Genomic DNA, 18,090 nt, shown 5'->3' with positions numbered 1-18,090 from the left:
GCGCTTCATTTGAGTGGAAAACTTGACAGGTTGACGATTGTCTACGTCGGACGGTTCGGTGGCTTCGAGAAGAGTTGATGGCTGGGTTAGTTTTGGGTTCGTTTTGAAAGGGTTACTTTCTCTGAAAATGGTACAAACTAAAGGATGGAGGCGTTTGGGTTTTGATTTTGATAGGACCGGAATTTGGTAGGTTAGTTTGGTGAATTGTGAGACATATCATTGCAAGGATATCCTTTGGCGTCGGCATTCGGCAAAACTTAAAAACTTCTTTCAAATCCGCGACAACTTTGCCATAATTTCAGCAAATTTAATAATAATAATTATAACTGGACATTTTTAAGTGCCTAACCTATGGCTATGGGCCCTTTACAAAAGAACATATGCAGAATAGAACACTTAAATGTACAACCTACATAAAACAATTAACCATACGGACAAAAATCACCACATGTACTGTTCACACAATATTCATATATGCTATAGATACAACACTATACTTGCGCTGCGTCTGCTGGTTTCTGTTCTCGATTACATTTTCTAATCCGTTTTCCACTTTTGTGTAACAAAAGATAGTACAGCTTCTTCGAAGATTTATTGTGTTTTATTTACCGATACACAGTTCCTTTTAACCCCCAAACCGTTTTCTGTGATTACTTTTGATCTGCGTTGAACTATGTCGACGTCGTTGGTGAGTGGAGGACAGGCTGTTTTTGACATTGTGTGCAATGCGCTCAGAGACGGACAGACCCTGGTAGACCAGCTCGATGCAGTGTTACTGACAAAAAGGTAGCCCGGTAACCGTGCTAAAGCTGTTGCATGAAGAAAGTATGACCGTTTTTGGAATCACAACATTGTCTCTCAAGTCTGTTTTGGGACACAGCGAAGCTTACCTGAGAAATGATTTAAGTATCACCCTTGCAAAGTCAAGCAAGTCAGGGAATGAACCTGCTCTAGTTATGGCCAGCTGGGGACTGAGACTGCAACGCCTGGCATGAAGAGCAGGGATTATAATTATGATTGTATCGTAGATGCAAAGAGTGCATGGATGTGTGATTGTTTCCACGCCAGGACAAATACCAATGGCTTTTATGCTATATGGCGGATTAAATTCTTGTTCTCTTCTCTCAAATCCGGAAGGAAGTTTCTGCTCCCATGGAGTCCTTGGCCAAACCTAAACGTCAAGTAAGAATGCCAGCGTAAAACGTGAGGACAATGTATGAAACAGGAAGAACAGCGCAGCCTATGGAGGAGTGCAGAATCGAACATACAGGGACTTATTATGTATTGTTGTTACTCAGATACTGAACGGGATCGGGTCAAGGGTGTCTGGATGACTAAGCCACTACCGACGATTTTTACTTCCACAGCCGCTTGGCTTCATTATCGACAGCTTAAAGGGCCCCACAACTTGTTCTTTTGGCCGTCTGCAAACTCCACCCTTGGGACGCTCTCACCGGCTGCACTCCCCTGGATTTGTATTGGGCTCCAAAGCAAATGATCTCCCTTGGATGGACCACGCCGAGTTATCGACTCCTGGTTCCGGTGAGCTCTCTAGTGTGGGACGCGGGTACAGTAACTTGGCAACGAGCCGCGGGCAATTACCAGGCCAGCAAAAGCGCAGGGCTCGCTCAGACGTTGAAAATATTTCGAGATTTATCCCCCATCAACCAATAAAAGGGGCTGCAAACCCCAAAGGTGACGATTTCATTACGGGCTCGTTGTGCCAAACCATGTTGTCCGGGCTTTTTGCCCGGCTGATCAATTCACCAATTCTCGGTCCCACGTGGAAACACGAGATTAGGCGAGAGCAAGACTGGATACTGATTGGTTTATTGATTTGCCTTTCACCGCTCGGAAAAATGGCGGGTCCCCGTGGATTATGCAACGTGGAAACCTTCTGTTGCTTTTCTGCCTAGCAAAAGAGGCGTGATGAAGTTTTCGTGTATGGCTTACGAGGCGTAATTTTCTCCGTGATCAATGCGCCCACCAGGAACTGTTTGTCTCATAAATGTTTCAGCAGTTTGGGTAAATAGTTGTTTAGGCTTCACGCTGACTGATTCTGTTCTTTCTTTCTTTGGTTGCAGTAGTGGCGATCAGTCTTCGATCACAATGGGTGTGACTGGTGTCACTAGTTTTCCTTTCCCTGACCTTTTGACCGTGCGATTACTTCAGATTTTTGAATCGATCACAATGGGTGTGACTGGTGTCACTAGTTTTCCTTTCGCCGACCTTTTGACCGTGCGATAACTGCAGATTTTTGAATCGATCATGGTCATTAGTTGATGATGAGCGTTACTCCTTTTGCCTCTCTTGCACTGCAGGGTGGTCTGCTTTTCCGTGACCCTGTGTTTGTGTGTCTTGGTTGTCCTTCACTGTGGGTGTGGCTGTCAGGCTGGGGGCGGATTAGAGAGACGCGTCTGCGAGTGTGTGTGTATAGGTAGGTGGGGGTTTCTGTGTGTGTGCGCGTGTGCGTGTGTGTGTGTGTGTGTGTGTGTCTGTCTGTCTGTCTGTCTGTCTGTCTGTCTGTCTGTTTGTCTACCTTAAGTCTGTGCCTGTGTGTGTCTGTGTCTTTGTCTTCATATGTGTTCCAACTGTCTACCAGTCCAAATCTTGGTTAACACCTCACACGCGCACACACACACACACACACACACACACACACACGCACGCACACACGCACGCACACACACACGCGCGCAGGCAAACGCACGCAGGCAAACGCACACACACACACACACACACACACACACACACACACACACATACACATCCTTCCTTTCTTTCCCTCTACCTCTCATCCCCCTCTTTCTCTCTCTCTCTTACCGTGAAAAAGTATCTCAAATACCAGACAACAAAGCCCGCCGAATGTGTATCAGTACTTTTCCTTTTTATCTTCGGACAATCGCGAGAGTAGCAATCCAGTCGAAACGTCATCAAAAGGACATCAGTTTATTTTTTACGGGCAAGCCTTACGCTAAATCAGGCCACAAAATATGCAGAGTATCATCAAATTCCCATCAAGCCTCACGTTGGCCTTCAGGTCTTGCAGCCAAAAATGAAACCCCGCGTGCAACACCCGTTTAAGGTTGATACATCGATCTGCTCCGCATGGTGGGGTATGTATAAATGCTGTCCTGAAAATGCACCCAGGAATGAAATACATACCCATCATCCTAGGCTATTAAAATAGCGCTGTCTGTATTGTTTCTTACAAACGATTTACGTTATTATAAAGGGGTAATTATATTGCACCGAGGCTGTTTGCCTTTCAGCAGTTTGTGTGGAAGTTCATACTGGTGTTGTACGTTCAGAGAATGTACAAGGCCGTCCCTTCTATCTTTGTCTTCTCTTTCTTACTGCCACTACCCCACCCCCCCCCCACCCGGCCTCCTTGTTATCGGAGGGTGAAAACGTTTCATTTATATCCAATTCTTTACCTCTTTCCACACCAGAAAGAAAGTAGTCTTTAAAAAGTTGTTTTTTTATCATGTGAGCTTTCGTGTGTATTGTTTTGATCTTTGTGTTCTTGTTGTGCGTGAGTTCAGTATTCCCTTGTTTCCGCAGTCCTGTAGGTTTTGCTCCTCTGCGGTCTGCACAGTTTTCCATTTTTCAGCAACCCTGCATCGTAGTTCCCGAAGGTCTAAGATACCCTACGTTCAAAGCTGATCGCGGTTGACTGGCTTTTCTGGCCCATCACGTAAGAAGAGAAGAAAATGTGTAAATCAGTTTGTCAGTCACATACTCACTCACTCACTCGATCACTCCATCACTCACTCACTCACTCACTCATTCACTCACTCACTCACTCAATCATTTACGCTAAGTTAATTACAATGGATGAATACTTGAATTCCCGCCCGTTCGTAAGCCTGTACGTGCCTTCTGCTAGTGTGATCAAGCTAAGAACGACAGATGCATTATTTAACTCAACTCTGAAACCCCCCCATTTAATCTGCTGTCTTACACGCGTTCGTTGTATTGATAAGAACAGGATGCATGTGTGCGGCTGTGCGTATACCTTAATCGTTTTCTCAAAAGACATTTCAAGACCAATTCGATGCCAAGGAACTTTCCTATTTTCTCAGAACCCTCCTGTTGCAGTGGCAATGCTTGTTCTGATTTTATCGTGAGAGTCAGTTTATAAACTGTGAACGCAAAAAGCTATTTCAAGAGCTGACTAATTTTCTTCAGTTTGCAACCTCGTCACAGGTGCATGTGTTTTGAATCTCAGTAAACCCCTTCCCCTCTGTGCATGCAATGCGCAGTTCGTGCGGTAGGAGCTCATTCCGACGCTAATAGGTGAAAACTATCACTGCATGCGTTCACTTTTGTGGGGCTTACGAGCATGGGAATTTTCCGGGATTCGACGCCAGTGAGGATTTTGTTTCAGTTAAAAGGATAGGCCTTGATACCGTTGTAAACTCTCGTTGTGGCTTTCGTAAACAATTGATTTACATTTTATTATGTTGTCTCTAAGTGCACATTCATAAGTTTATCTTGTTGTGCTCCTTTTTTATATCATACATAAGTTTTGTAAACTTGTATCTGCATAAAATACTGTTTAAACCAACAATTGATTTGCTGGAGGAGGACACAGTGGACCTAGGCTTTACGTGCATGGGGAACAATATTGGCCTTGGGTGATATAGGTCTGTGTCATAATAGACCTGTGACGCAAGGTCTGCTGGGACACAAGCAGGGTTACTTTGGGACGCATACCCCAGCATAAATTACCTGGCCTCAGATAGGATGTTGCTTACTTGCTAGAGTTAATGTTTTTTTATATTTTTTTAATATTTTTTTTTATAGCAAATTTGCCGAAATGGCCACAAAAACTCCGTCCATTTTCAGGAGATTTTTGGCAATCCTTGTCATCTTTTCTGCACCTTGAACTGATCATTTACATCACATGATCGCACAGCGAAATTAGTCTTACATACCAGATGCTACTTTTGTTATTGTTGTTGTTGTTATCTTTGATTCTTCGGATTTCTGATTCTTCACTATAAGCCAGCACGCAATTTTATGTATTTCAAGAATTAGTTAGCACTACTCCGTTGTAGCTAATTGTTTTTGTTTTGTTTTGTTGCTACGTTTCTGACAACGCTCTCTGTTTCTGATATCAAAGACATATGATTTGCTCTCTGATGTTTTCAAGGAATGAAAATTAAACAGTCACGGAAGTGTATTTGATCGTTAATCAAAGCGAAACATCCATCACGGGATCTCCGGAAGCGCTAAAACAATTTTGTTTCTAACCAACAGCAAGGAAAACCGAACAGCTTTAAAAACAGCGTTTTTACTAATTGACTTAGTAGTACATTCACGCACTTCTTTTTTCTTGCACTCAATTCACCTCTCAGACATTACAAGCCCCCGGGAAAGCACGCGTATATCGACTTACATGTGCCAAGAAAAATATTGTAAATGATGGAAACAACGATTGTGATAAGAAGTTGCTGAGGGTGGGGTCCAATGACGAATACTTGCGACAGCTGTATAATTCACCTTCGCCTTTGTTGTTTAAAACACTTTTATGGAAGAGGGCAATGTAACAACGTTATGAGTGACTACATTTGACATTGACAATTTTCGATTGACTTAAACTCTCAGCGTACGCTGTATGGTATTATGTAAACAACTTTCTCTTTCCCTCTCTCTTCTCCCCTCTCCCCCTGTGTGAACGTGTGTGCATGGATGCGAACGTGGGTGTGTGTTTGTGTGTGTGTGTGTGTGTGTGTGTGTGTGTGTGTGTGTGTGTACGCGCACGAGTGAGTGCATGTGTGTGTATGTGTGTGTGTCTGTGTGTGTGTATGTGTGTGTGCGTGCGTGTGCGTGCGAGTGTGTGTGTGTACGCGTGCGTGTGAGTGCATGGCTGTGTGTGTGTGTGTGTGTGTGTGTGTGTGTGTGTGTGTGTGTGTGTTATGGTACCAATGGTTTAACACCCAGTTTTGTGTTGCCTGTGTTGTACAGGTCAGTGTAACAACGCCATGTGTCACAACGGAGGACAGTGTCGGGCTGGCTACTACCCGTCCTGCTCCTGTCCCGCGGGATACCAGGGTCCTCAGTGCCAGTACGGTGAGTCCACCCTTTCTTTCATTGTCCTATTAACAGTAACAGCAAGAAGACCCGTACTCTGACACTTTCGTCAAACTTACCTTGCCAGTCCAGGCGACACCAAGAGATGCTCTGATTGAACATTGAATTATCCAAGCTTTTGCATCGTCTGTAACTCCTGTTGTTACGAATGTCTCCGTACTATGACCAAAACATTCAAAACTTTGTCGTAACATAAAAAGGCTTTGCAATTCCAGCGTACCTTAGCCATCGGTGTTTCACAGAAGCATAGAGGAATACCACGTCTGAGTAGTCTGATATGTCTGACGGGTAAAAATGGTGCGTTTCACGCCGCCATGCAAATATGCCAAAATATCGCACGCAGTCTTCCTCCAGACATGCGCAAGGTCTTCTGGTGTAGCAAATTCAGTCGAAAATAGACCTGTAACTCAGAGGCAAAAGTGCAAGAGTAAACAAAAAAATCACCACAGGAAATGATGGTTTTTGCAAAGATTTCCTTCGTCTCCTTCTTCTCTCGTAAATTTGTGAAAGTGCACATGCTTTTCGCGCGTGTTTTCTCAAGAGATGCTTGTGAAATTTATTGCCGAGTTTTCCGGAACAAGTGCAATTATGATTGAGAAGTTAAGAAGGAACCCCTAGTTTTTTGTGGTTAGTTTGTCTTTTTTTCTTGCTTTATAAAAGCACAAGAGATATTAGATTCCTTCCTGTTGGCAAATATTTTGAAGGGAAGAAATATAGTTGAATTTTCTTTCGTGGCCGTATTAACCTTTCTGTCGGAATTGTCAGTGTAAGTCTCACACTTAAATAAAGCCTTTGCAGTCATATTTCTTTAATTCTGCGTTTCTGTCTTTTGTTGTGAATTTCTCCCTTATCTTTCTTTCTTTCTTTCTTTCTTTCTTTCTTTCTTTCTTTCTTTCTTTCTTTCTTTCTTTCTTTCTTTCTTTCTTTCTTTCTTTCTTTCTTTCTGTATTCCTTTCTCTGTTTTTTCCTCGCGGTCTTTGTCTTTTTCTTCGTTTCTTTCTTTTTAGGATTCAACGATAGTAATAGAAGAATGCTATCAAGTCTACGCCTTTAACGTAAGTGCCACACACGAACAGGTGTTAAAAAAGTGCACATCTTCTGTGCATTAAAACGTCTCTCTCTTTGTCTCAGGCAGTTAGGCAACGATTGTGGCAGACGAGTTTCGCCACTTGGAAAAACATTTGAACTTTTCTGAGGCAGCTAGATGCCCTTCCACCGACGTTCAGACATAAATTACCCCTCCCCCCCCCCCCCAACCCCCCCCCCCCCCCCAAAAAAAAGGAAGCAAAAGAAAATTAAAAGAAAGGCAAGAAGGAGAAAAAACAAGCGCGACTCGTCATTTTAAGACAGGCCATTTGTCTTCATCCAACAACATTTGCTATTTTTAGACACCATCTTGTTACCACAAAGCCATTCAGAGAGCGGAATTGTTTATCCTAAGAAATGCGGTATCGGAACAGCAGAGAAAGGGAAACATAAACACACACAAAAAGGGATGAAAGGAATGCCGATCCGCAACACACCATTGGCTAGATTCTGGGGGATTGAAATTCCTGACTTCAGAAAGTAAGCAAGAAAACTATGGGATATACTGAGGGCATAAATGGATGTGGGAGAGGGAAATATGAGAGAGAAAGAGAGAAACAGACAGACAGAAAGCAAATGTAATACATTTCAGAATATCACGAATTTGTAGCTCTCCTTCTGTCTCTCTCTGTCTCTCTCTCTCTGTCTCTCTCTTTCTTTCTTTCTCTCTCTCTCTCCCTCTCTCTCTCTCTCTTTCTCTCGCTCTCTCTCTCTCTCTCTCTCTCTCTCTCTCTCTCTCTCTCTCTCTCTCTCTCTCTCTCTCTCTCTCTCTCTCTCTCTCTCTCTCTCCACTTCGGATAACATCTGTTTTAATTGCTTTTGTTGTTGTTTTTTGTTTTGTTTTGTTATTTGCTTAAAGGTTTCTTTGTTTGTGTGTGTGTGTTTTCCACCACTTTGTTCACCATATTTGAGTACGGGTCGTGTTTGTTCGTTGGCTGGTTTGTTCGTTTGCTAGTTTGTTCGTTTGTATGTTTCCACTTTTTGTCAATCCATTCATGTATGGTTCGTTGGTCGATGTCAGTGTCTCTCCACTTTCTCTGCACAGTGTTGACTACATGCGTTGACTGCAAGAACGTGTGTAGAGTAAAGTCCCATGTCTTCCCCCTGTTCCCAAGGGAGAAGTCCATAACTTTCCCAGCGTTTTTGGCAGTGTAAAGAAGGCAGTGTTAATCCGTTCACGCTTGACTTAACATCTGACTGCAACTAAACACATCTGTTATTTCACGTTACCGTTTCTTGGGAGCTAAGACACACATGTCCGGAAAAACTCCACACATGGCGCGTGCATAAACGTTCACAAACGTGGGTACACACACAGACAAACAGAAAACGACAAACAGGCATGCATACACGGAGACAGACAGACTCTTCCTCCCTCACTCCCTCCCTCTCCCGCTCTCTCTCTCTCTCTTTCTCTCTCTCTCTCTCTCTCTCTCTCTCTCTCTCTCTTTCTCTCTCTCTCTCTCTCTCACTATGCACTCTCTTTATCTCCCCTCTCTCTCTCTCTCTCTCTCTCTCTCTCTCTCTCTCTCTCTCTCTCTCTCTTTCTCTCTCTCTCTCTTCTCCCTTTCCTCCCTCGGTCTGTAAGAAACATCAAATGTAATTATTCTTCATAACCACGAATGCTGATTCCCCGTACACATACATTTTACAAAAGGGAGGAAGAGACCAGAGAGAACGGATAGAGAGACCCATTTGTTATCGCCCAACATAGACTACTAGACTTCTTCGAGCGTCATCCTCGTTAATTTTGTACCCTAAATGAATGTTCTGCGAACTAGCTCATTGTACCTTGCGTCAGATGGTGGATAATTTATTTCAAACATTGCACACAAAAAGACTGAATCGCATTCTTTAGAGAGAAAACACAAACTTGAGGTCTAAAGGTTGTTGGGTATTCAAGTGTTTTGGAGTTATCGTAGATATTTGTCAAGCTTCTTGCCGTGACGTAATCTTTTGACTTTTGTGGGTCGTCTGTGGTAGGTAGCAGATAGCGAGAGAGTGGAGAGAGAGAGAGAGAGAGAGAGAGAGAGAGAGAGAGAGAGAGAGAGAGAGAGAGAGAGAGAGAGAGAGAGAGAGAGAGAGAGAGAAAGAGAGACCGGCACAGAGAGAGAGAGAGAGAGAAGAGAGAGAAGAGAGAGAGAGAATGAGACAGAGAGAGAGAGAGGAGGGAGGGAGAGAGAGAGAGAGAGAGAGAGAGAGAGAGAGAGAGAGAGAGAGAGAGAGAGAGAGAGAGAGAGAGAAGGGAAGAGGAGAGGAGAGGAGAGGAAAGAGACAAAGAGAGACCGACAGAGAGAGAGAGAAAGACAGAGAGAGACATGATATTCAGACCTTCTGAGCCTTTCGGTACAATTCTTTTCGTATCCGCGAGCGTGTTGACCAACCCAGATCTGTTCAGGTTTTACACGGAATAAGAGCACACTTCAACCTAAACACCCGCAAAAACATCAACAATCTGTCTGCTCCTTCTGCAGAGTAGAACATTTTACTTCAAGTTGAATTAATTTCGAAACTGACAATCTGCTAAATGAATTTAGCAGAAAAAATTTCTTCCCAGGATGTAGATTTTTGGAATGTTTCAAAGTGAAATTTTTTTAATGATGCTCTTATAAGCTTATTCCATTAAGTGGTATTTTTCTCTCGTAAATTTGAAGAGTTTTATAGGTATCCAGGCATTACGAATAAAGAAAGTTTGCCAGTATCAAAATTGAAAATATTGATAACTGTCGTTGCGATACCTTCGCAAAGAAGATCACTTCCCTTAATCAACTCCTCTTGCACGTACGTATCAGGGCCGGACCAAATCAGTTGTAAGGGGGGGGGTTCCTCCTTTTTTGGGGGGGCAAATCAGCAAAGCAGGCGCGCGAACTAGGGAGGTCCGGGGGCATGCTCCCCCGGAAATTGTTTGAAAAACGGTTAAAATCTGTGCAATCTGGTCCTTGTTTTGAGGGTTAAGAGCAGCATTGTTTTGGTGCTAAAACTAGTAAAAAAAACAACAACACTCAAAGCAAGGTACATGCTTTTTCCAGGGGTGGGGTTCCGGAACCCCTGGAACCCCCCCCCCCCCCCCCCCCCCTGGGTCCGGCCCTGCGTATCTTTGCACGGTATCCATTACTTCGTGCATATGCACCTATGATTTTTTCCCCTTTCACTGGCAATTTTATCTTAAACAGGATGATCATAAAACACAGGAAGAACCAAGATATCAAACTCTAACACGTGATAACCTAGTGCTCCCTTCACCGCATTCTCATCAGCCCAAAAGAATCCTGGGTCGCTTTCGGCGAAATGGCACAAGTGAACGAAACGTTCGCCGGCGCAAAATGATTCTATATTCGGGGTTCTCTCTGTCTCTGTCTCTATCTGTCCTTCTCTCTTTCTTCTCTTTCTGTCTCTATCTCTCCCTCTCTTCTTATATATCAGTACATTGTAGTAGCTGTGAGCGAAATGGCGCAAATGAACGAAACAATCTCCGGCACAGAATGATCTTCAGTCCCCTTCTTTTTAGTCCTCTCTATCTCTCTCTCTCTCTCCCCCCTCTCTTTCTCTCTGTCTGTCTGTCCCTCTTTATCTCTCTGTCTCTCTTTGTCTTTCTCTCTCTGACGATCTGTCTGTCTCTCTTTATCTCTCTGTCTCTCTCTCTCTTTTTATATTTAGTCAAGTTTTGACTAAATATTTTAACGTAGAGGGGGAATCGAGACGAGGGTCGTGGTGTATGTGTGTGTGTATGTGTGTGTGTGCGTGTGTGTGTGTGTGTAGAGCCATTCAGACCAAACTACTGGACCGATCTTTATGAAATTTGACATGAGAGTTCCTGGGTATGATATCCCCGAACGTTTTTTTCATTTTTTTGATAAATGTCTTTAATGACGTCATATCCGGCTTTTCGTGAAAGTTGAGGCGGCACTGTCACGCTCTCATTTTTCAACCAAATTGGTTGAAATTTTGGTCAAGTAATCTTCGACGAAGCCCGGACTTCGGTATTGCATTTCAGCTTGGTGGCTTAAAATTTAATTAATGACTTTGGTCATTAAAAATCGGAAAATTGTAAAAAAATAAAACCATTTATAAAACGATCCAAATTTACGTTCATCTTATTCTCCATCATTTTCTAATTCCAAAAACATATAAATATGTTATATTTGGATTAAAAACAAGCTCTGAAAATTAAATATATAAAAATTATTATCAAAATTAAATTGTCGAAATCAATTTAAAAACACTTTCATCTTATTCCTTGTCGGTTCCTGATTCCAAAAACATATAGATATGATATATTTGGATTAAAAACACGCTCAGAAAGTTAAAACAAAGAGAGGTACAGAAAAGCGTGCTATCCTTCTTAGCGCAACTACTACCCCGCTCTTCTTGTCAATTTCACTGCCTTTGCCATGAGCGGTGGACTGACGATGCTACGAGTATACGGTCTTGCTGAAAAATGGCATTGCGTTCAGTTTCATTCTGTGAGTTCGATAGCTACTTGACTAAATGTTGTATTTTCGCCTTACGCGACTTGTTATATTTAGTCAAGTTTTGACTAAATATTTTAACATCGAGGGGGAATCGAAACGAGGGTCGTGGTGTATGTGCGTGTGTGTGTGCGTGTGTGCGTGTGTGCGTGTGTGCGTGTGTGTGTGTGTGTAGAGCGATTCAGACTAAACTACTGGACCGATCTTTATGAAATTTGACATGAGAGTTCCTGGGTATGAAATCCCCATACGTTTTTTTCATTTTTTTGATAAATGTCTTTGATGACGTCATATCCGGCTTTTCGTGAAAGTTGAGGCGGCACTGTCACGCCCTCATTTTTCAACCAAATTGGTTGAAATTTTGGTCAAGTAATCTTCGACGAAGCCCGGGGTTCGGTATTGCATTTCAGCTTGGTGGCTTAAAAATTAATTAATGACTTTGGTCATTAAAAATCTGAAAATTGTAAAAAAAAATAAAAATTTATAAAACGATCCAAATTTACGTTTATCTTATTCTCCATCATTTGCTGATTCCAAAAACATATACATATGTTATATTCGGATTAAAAACAAGCTCTGAAAATTAAATATATAAAAATTATTATCAAAATTAAATTGTCCAAATCAATTTAAAAACACTTTCATCTTATTCCTTGTCGGTTCCTGATTCCAAAAACATATAGATATGATATGTTTGGATTAAAAACACGCTCAGAAAGTTAAAACAAAGAGAGGTACAGAAAAGCGTGCTATCCTTCTTAGCGCAACTACTACCCCGCTCTTCTTGTCAATTTCACTGCCTTTGCCATGAGCGGTGGACTGACGATGCTACGAGTATACGGTCTTGCTGAAAAATGGCAGCTACTTGACTAAATATTGTATTTTCGCCTTACGCGACTTGTTTTTACATTTAGTCAAGTTTTGACTAAATGTTTTAACGTAGAGGGGGGAATCGAGACGAGGGTCGTGGTGTATGTGCGTGTGTCTGTCTGTGTGTGTGTGTGTGTGTGTGTAGAGCGATTCAGACTAAACTACTGGACCGATCTTTATGAAATTTGACATGAGAGTTCCTGGGTATGAAATCCCCGAACGTTTTTTTCATTTTTTTGGATAAATGTCTTTGATGACGTCATATCCGGCTTTTCGTGAAAGTTGAGGCGGCACTGTCACGCCCTCATTTTTCAACCAAATTGGTTGAAATTTTGGTCAAGTAATCTTCGACGAAGCCCGGACTTCGGTATTGCATTTCAGCTTGGTGGCTTAAAAATTAATTAATGACTTTGGTCATTAAAAATCTGAAAATTGTAAAAAACAATAAAAATTTATAAAACGATCCAAATTTACGTTCATCTTATTCTCCATCATTTTCTGATTCCAAAAACATATAAATATGTTATATTTGGATTAAAAACAAGCTCTGAAAATTAAATATAAAAAAATTATTATCAAAATTAAATTTTCGAAATCAATTTTAAAACACTTACATCTTATTCCTTGTCGGTTCCTGATTCCAAAAACGTATAGATATGATATGTTTGGATTAAAAACACGCTCAGAAAGTTAAAACAAAGAGAGGTACAGAAAAGCGTGCTATCCTTCTTAGCGCAACTACTACCCCGCTCTTCTTGTCAATTTCACTGCCTTTGCCATGAGCGGTGGACTGACGATGCTACGAGTATACGGTCTTGCTGAAAAATGGCATTGCGTTCAGTTTCATTCTGTGAGTTCGACAGCTTGACTAAATGTTGTATTTTCGCCTTACGCGACTTGTTTTTTCTCTCTCTCCCTGTCTGTCTTTTTCTCTCTCCCTCTCTGTCTGTCTGTCTGTTTTGTCTGTCTATCTCTACCACCCCGCCCCCCTATCTCTCTCTCTCCGTCTCCCCGCCCCTTCACTTTATTTTTTTTTCTCTCTTCATTTGCGGTGGATTTGACAAGCACCACCCAGGTATAAAGTCTGCTAGCCCCGAGGGTGAACACGCCGGGCTGCACGATTGTGCAATCGCTGGCGTGACTTTGATGTCCGTCGCGTTTACACAGGCTTATGTAGGATTCGTGGGTGTCTGCAGCGTAAAGTGCAATGTGCCATTCTTCCCGTGTAAACCGCTCCTTGTTAATTGCAGATTCTTCTCAGTTCTCATCTTCTTGTTCTTGTTCTTGTTCTTGTTCTTGTTCTTGTCCTTGTCCTTGTTTTGTCCTTGTTCTTCTTCTTCTTCTTCTTCTTCTTCTTCTTCTTCTTCTTCTTCTTCTTCTTCTTCTTCTTCACCATGTACCATAGATATTGATAGACAAATCATGCATATCTTTCAGAAAATGCTTTTTGGAAATTCATCGAATATTAGTTGCTGATCATGTTCAAACCATTTGCATGTTAGCGAAACCAGAACTCCAAAACAGACAACTTTATAGATGCGTCCACTTTCATTACTATCTGTCTTTGCAATTGGTATACAACGGGTTACGATATCTGCCCCCACCCCATCCCACCCCACCCTCCAGGAGGGAACAAATAAGCCGGCAGGGGTCTGCCAAGTTGTCTTTGACATTAAGTCCCCAGGACTTGGATACTTTACTGTGACGAATCGGGACAAAACTGGGATTCACACACCCTCTTCTTCAGGTGAAACAGGATTGTAGGTGAATACATGAATGCGCGAAACGTCGCCTGCGCAGATTCAGGGAAGGGAAGTAATTTCCCCCGTGTACAGCCGCTTTGTGGAGCGATCGACTTGCTGTGGGGATGATACTAGACGTGATGTCCAGCGTTTCAACACGGGAAACATTTCCGACGTGCTTCATGACACTATTGAAAGGAACGTTTGAGGTCAGCTGGAGGATAGACGCAGGGTAGGATAAGGGAGTGGGAGGTGGGGGATGTCGTACGATGCTCAGCCACAGTTTAACGCCGGAACAAATTTCCCCAAAGATTGTCAAACAAACAAAAGAAACACACACAAAAACAACAGAAATCACACACAAATATGTGTTTCTGCTGACGTTAGCAGTTCTATCCCGCCCGTTAAAGCTTTCAAGGTTTCTGTCAAAATGTTAATATGAAGCTCTAGATATTTTTGTCCTAACCCAGTGCTCTGACATTTCAACTGCATGTGGGGGGTCTCTGAAGCGACCATTGTGTCGTAGATTCAACCAGAGATAGCTGAAGACGTTGTTCAGTCAGTCCATCCAAACTCGCGTAGACTGACCCACTGACATAAGACAGAGGAATTTCCCAACTGCTACAATAGGTTTTCATTTCAGTCTGTAACTCGCTATCGCCGCAGGTATGGAACGTATCCTGCTTTGATACGTTTGTAGTCGTAGCATCAGGGGGCGAGAAAGTATACCAAAACTCCGAGGGTAGAAGGAAATTGACAAATCGTTACATTGCTGCTTGATGTATATTTAAACATAGGAATTAGGAAGTAGACAAAACCGTATATAGGCAATGACAGTCACGCAGCAGTCTATCTTCTCCTATTCCAGTCCTGCAGAAAATGGAGGGGGAAAGTAACCTTAGTATTGTATCTAATAGAAACAGATCATCCTAGATAAAGTACTCTTACTCCAAATACCCCCCCCCCCCTTCCCCACTCATCCCTCTAAACATCCTCCACAGACAAATATTTGGTCAAATAAAGGACAACCTTTTTTGTGTGAGCAGAACTACTTGTCTGAGCAGAACTACTTGTCTGAGCAGAAATAGATACCCTTAGTTCACTTGCTCTCCAACCCCCTGCTGCGAAACGACATTGTAGATTGACGTTTTCAGGTCGTGCTTCAAGGGGAGGCGATGCGCGTAGCAAAGAAAAGGTAAATCCCTCAATTTTGCTTGAAGAGTGCGAGGGTAGGTTCCTCCAGTGTTGTGGAATGATGGTATTGTGTGATCGTTGGGAGCAAGGCGCGACAATTACGCAACGTTGGTTGGGCTGTATGGCCAAGGTTATGATTACCCTGACAGACACACGCACGCGTACATAAACACACAGACAAACATACTTCTTCTTCTTCGTTCATGGGCTTAGAGTGGATTTTTACGTGTATGACCGTTTTTACCCCACCATTCAGGCAGCATACGCCGATTTCGAGGGAGGCATGTTGGGTATTTTCGTGTTTCTATAACCCACTGAACTCTGACATGGATTACAGGATCTTTTCCGTGCGCGCTTGGTCTTGTGCTTGCGTGTACACAGGAAGGGGGATAAGTCACTGCCAGGTCTGCACATAAGTCGACCTGGGAGATCGGAAAAATCTCCACTCTTAACCCACCAGGCGGCAGCGACCGGGATTCGAACTCACGACCTCCCGATTAGGAGACTGATGTCTTACCACCACGCCACTGCGCCCGTCGAGACAAACATACAAGAACAGATACGCGGACATACATTGTTTTAAGGGTAGAAAGAATACACACACACACAAGCACGCACGTACGTACACACGCACGCACGGACACACACTCGCACTCTCTCTCTCTCTCTCTCTCTCTCTCTCTCTCTCTCTCTCTCTCTCTCTCTCTCTCTCTCTCTCTCCATGCCCACTCTCTGCACTCGCACACACGAGACTGTCGGTTTCAGCGATTGATCACTTGCTTCGACACACAACCACACCTTTCACATACAAGTTATAATTAGATTGATCTTTCAAGTGCGTTGACAGTTTGTTTTTGTCGAGCACGACGGTGTGTGTGTGTGTGTTTGTGTGTGTTTGTGTGTGTTTGTGTGCGTGTGTGCATGTGCGAGCAGTGTGCGTGCGTGCGCGTGTGTGCATGTGCGAGTGTGCGTGCGTGCGTGCCGTGTGTGTGTGTGTGTGTGTGTGTGTTTCTGTTTCTTTTATTACTTTCTATCACAATATTTTCGCAGTGTCGACAAGTGCCTCCGTGAAAAATAAGTGGAGCATGTTTCCATTATTCGAACAGTAGTATGCTTTTCACCCCTGCCTCAGCCCAGACAATCTAACTGTTAAGAGCTCCCAATAGCATTCCTCCACGCTCCATTCACTGAAATAGTGATGCCTTTTCTTGATACATTTATCAGCCCGTGGCCTCGCCCGGACAGTTTCTCTAATACCCGCTGCGGTGGGGCTCAAAAAGGGTCGCAGACTGTCAGCCCTGAGTGGCAAATTACCGCCCCTGTCCGATTGCCTCCCTTGGCCCTGTAATCAGCGTAATCGCCCCTGATGATCTACGATAAAGTCAGCCTGCGATAGAGGGCGTGGGTGCCGGCCAGCGAAAACGATAGCGGGATTAAGTCTGGAGTTTAGATCGCTGTCTGCTTCTGTTGGTGTCCGTGTTGATCCTTCTGAGTCGCGCTAGTCTGCTGGTGGTTTCGAAGGAGGTTTTTCTGTCTGTCCGGCTGTCTGGCTGTACGTCTCTCTGTTTGCTTCTTGCAGTGCTTGTGAACCAATGGTCCGTTTGTGTCTCTGTGTTTTTCCATCCATGACCGATTTCAGCTGGAACTTATAGAACTGGTAGGGTATGTTTAACCGTCGGTTAAAGTCAGTCTTTCCTTCTGCGTAGTCTGCTTTCATTCTGTTTTGATATCGTTGGTATCCTTGTCCACGATGATCCTTTTTGTACCAGTGAGCCGTGAACCTATATCTAAACCTGTCAAAACCATCCTGCTTACAAAGAAAATAAAGGCAATTAGCAAGAGGTCATCAGACAACGAAGACATGGCGATCACCAAGAAGGTATGCAAAACATTAAAGACCAAGGCAGTGCTGAATGATATTTTAGGTGCCAGTCTTTGTAATGTAAAGGGAAGCGCAAATGGGAAAGTCCTCCTCCCTTCACCCTTAACCATAGACCATTTATCCTGGACCGCCAACTAGCTCTCTCTCTCCGCTCTTTCTCTCTATTACGAGGTAGCGGCCTCTCGCATTTAGGCGCAGCCGGTAATTTCCGCGCATATGTAAATTCCGCGCTTGTAAAATACATGTATGCTCCGCGCAATATCGGGTTGTAACTTCCGCGCACGAATTACTGGTTCGGCTCATACAACTTGCGCGCGTACTCACAGAAAAATTTGCCGGCCATGCTGTGACTTCCCCCCTCTTGTACCTTTGCTGCAGTCTCTGTGACTGTGATACCAGACACCCGAAATTTCTGTAATTTCTGTTATATAATAAGTGAACAAAATATTCTTATACGCATGGTTTAAGTCTTCATTCGTTTTTATCGACTTGTCTGTGTAATAAAGACGTGTTCAATATATAGATATACAAGTGTCAGTTTTCATGGATATACAAGTGTCAGTTGTTAATGTCTCAATGTCTCACATTTGACCGAGCAAAGACACGCGCGCTAGTTTCACATCACATTTTGCTAAAACACGCGCGCATCTTACATATACACCACGCGCGGGAGTTTCACATGCGCGGAAGCTTCAAAATTGGGAAAGTGCGCGGAGTGTTCATGCACCCCATTTAGGAACCTACGCTT

At 43.2% G+C, this 18,090-nt stretch overlaps 1 protein-coding gene across 2 annotated transcripts in view; it reads left to right on the top strand.

The window, feature by feature from the left end:
• Positions 1 to 18,090, top strand: part of LOC138978305 (multiple epidermal growth factor-like domains protein 6) — a 285,073-nt gene that overhangs the window by 116,845 nt on the left and 150,138 nt on the right. For both annotated transcript variants that reach the window (XM_070350998.1, XM_070350995.1), the window contains exon 4: positions 5,974 to 6,078. In XM_070350998.1, the coding sequence (XP_070207099.1) occupies positions 5,974 to 6,078 (105 nt within the window). The remainder of the gene's footprint in view (positions 1 to 5,973; positions 6,079 to 18,090) is intronic.

Source organism: Littorina saxatilis, linkage group LG10 (assembly GCF_037325665.1).
Source record: "Littorina saxatilis isolate snail1 linkage group LG10, US_GU_Lsax_2.0, whole genome shotgun sequence".
In the NCBI taxonomy this organism is placed as follows: Eukaryota; Metazoa; Mollusca; class Gastropoda; order Littorinimorpha; family Littorinidae; genus Littorina; species Littorina saxatilis.
This window is presented reverse-complemented; position numbering and strand designations above follow the sequence as displayed.